This window comes from Equus quagga, chromosome 15 (genome assembly GCF_021613505.1).
Source record: "Equus quagga isolate Etosha38 chromosome 15, UCLA_HA_Equagga_1.0, whole genome shotgun sequence".
In the NCBI taxonomy this organism is placed as follows: Eukaryota; Metazoa; Chordata; class Mammalia; order Perissodactyla; family Equidae; genus Equus; species Equus quagga.
The window spans coordinates 39,706,629-39,708,828 of record NC_060281.1 but is presented as its reverse complement, the minus strand read 5'-3'; the positions used below and the strand labels follow the sequence as shown (position 1 = coordinate 39,708,828).

The 2,200-nt window shown below is 53.5% G+C and overlaps 1 protein-coding gene across 1 annotated transcript; it reads right to left on the bottom strand.

Moving 5' to 3' along the window:
• Nucleotides 1-243: 243 nt before the first annotated feature.
• H1-2 (H1.2 linker histone, cluster member) lies at nt 244-1,995 on the bottom strand. The gene has a single exon (XM_046638869.1). The coding sequence runs from the start codon at nt 1,953-1,955 to the stop codon at nt 1,314-1,316; it is 642 nt and encodes a 213-aa protein (XP_046494825.1). The 5' UTR covers nt 1,956-1,995; the 3' UTR covers nt 244-1,313.
• Nucleotides 1,996-2,200: the final 205 nt, after the last annotated feature.

Genomic DNA, 2,200 nt, shown 5'->3' with positions numbered 1-2,200 from the left:
TTCAGTTGGGAGGGGAGGAGCAGGGCGGGACAGGGCGGGATAAACTCCGTGGTTACTACTACTAATACGGGAATTAACTCAGGGTAGATTCCTCATTGTGGCAATGGGCGAAAAACAGCGCTGCAGGTCTCCAGAAGCCCGTCCCTGTAAGTTGTCTCCAGAAAACGTGTCCACCAAAATAAAAACAGGATGCTGGACTTTATCCAGGAGAAACGCCGTGAATATGAAAGAATCCACAGATGATACTGTTAATGAAAACTACAGCCCTTTATTGGAGACATCACCCCCACCCACATACACATTTCCAATAGTTTCCCAATATTTTTTTTTTCTCCTTCGCGTAGAAACATTTGAACTGCGCAAAAATGTGTTTAAAGCATCTTCGATTTTTAAATGCTGAAGTCTAAAATGAGGATCGGTGACCGGCCTGCCAGGACAAAATGGCCGACAAAAAGTTATTTTTGATGCTCCCGAATCCATCCATCACACCTTTGTCGAAAGTTACACGAAACGAGGAACAGAAACATTCCTGATCCAGCCATGCCCTGGATGAGAGGGTCGTTGCGGCCGCTGTAGTTGTTTTTCAAACGCGTTCCCTTGTTGCCACGGCAAACTGGAGACTAACAGAAGAATGCGGGGCAAAGGCGCCTGCACCCATCCTCCTCCAAGGGATGGGTGCTACCAACGCCCCCAGGAGACCCTATCTTGACTTTCGAAAACACGGAAAGTGTCTCAAATGCCAGATACATTTTCATATTCGGGGAAAAGAGCAAACTCAACCCAACAGAAGCAAAACAAACAGAACAAACAAGCAGGCCGACCACTATCCAATTAAATGCAGTATTAAAATCATGGGCTGGAGGGGAGGGCCAACCCGAGAGTAGGGCGGGACTTTTGAATAACTTTTCAGCCCAATCCGGATACTCCGGAAGACCAAGTAACTGGCTAGTGTCATTCGTCGTTTTTGCTGTTGAAAGGCGTGAGGCGGGGCTGGTGATCTGAAATACACCAGCTGCCCGCGGACGTCTCCAAACAGCTGACCAGGACGCTGACCAAGAGCACCGAAGGGCAAAGGACAAGCCAGAAGGGTGGGTCCCAGCCAAACACCCTTACAGCAACCACCCTTCCGAACTCCTCACCCATCTCCAACTCCTAACCCGTCTCCAACTCCAAACCACTCCCGCGCAAGCTTACTTTAGGAGAGTTTAAAGGGAACAAAAAAACAAGTAAGGAAAGAATGTTCAGCTCTTTTTTTTGAGACCTGTGGTGGCTCTGAAAAGAGCCTTTTTGGGTTGTAGAAGCAGACGTTCGACCTACTTCTTCTTGGGTGCAGCCTTCTTGGGCTTGGCAACCTTAGGCTTGGCAGCCTTGGGCTTCACAACCTTAGGTGCGCTCTTGGCGGCCTTCTTGGGCTTGGCAGTCTTGGCTTTCTTTGGACTCTTAGCCACTTTCTTGGTCACAGCAGCTGCCGCCGGCTTCTTCGCCTTCTTCGGGGTCTTCTTGGCGCTCTTCTTCGGGGTGGCCGCTCCCGTGGCCTTCTTGGGCTTCTTAGCCGCTCCCGCAGGCTTCTTAGGCTTGGCCGCGCTCGTCTTCTTAGCTTTGGGCTTAGCTTCGCCGCTCGCCGCCTTCTTGTTGAGCTTGAAGGAGCCCGAGGCGCCGGTACCCTTGGTCTGCACCAGAGTACCCTTGCTCACCAGGCTCTTAAGTCCCAACTTGATGCGACTGTTGTTTTTCTCCACATCGTAGCCAGCAGCCGCCAACGCCTTCTTGAGCGCAGCGAGAGACACGCCGCTGCGCTCCTTGGACGCGGCGACAGCTTTGGTGATGAGCTCGGACACCGGGGGCCCGGACGCCTTGCGGCGCGCCCCCGCAGGCTTCTTGGTTGCCTTCTTCTTTACCGGGGCCTTCTCCGCAGGAGGGGCGGCGACAGGAGCGGCGGGAGCAGTCTCTGACATGCTGAACACCTAAGGTTCGGGTACCAGTGACAAAGCACCGATGGGGCTGCGCCTGGGCCCGGCCGCCGTATATATAGAGCGCAGGCGCGCGCTGATTGGTGCTCCGGTCGCCCGCCTGGCTGGCAGGCTCTGAACCTCCGCGGTGCGCCTAAGTTGTGTTTGTTCCACTGCACAAAAGGGGCAAAATATTAAAATGCCCCTCACTAAATCACCCGGGCTTGGTCGGGAAAGGATCCGAGAAGCCT

Excerpts from the sequence above, each read along its gene's own strand:
- H1-2 (XM_046638869.1), bottom strand. The coding sequence starts at position 1,955 with ATGTCAGAGACTGCTCCCGCCGCTCCTGTCGCCGCCCCTCCTGCGGAG.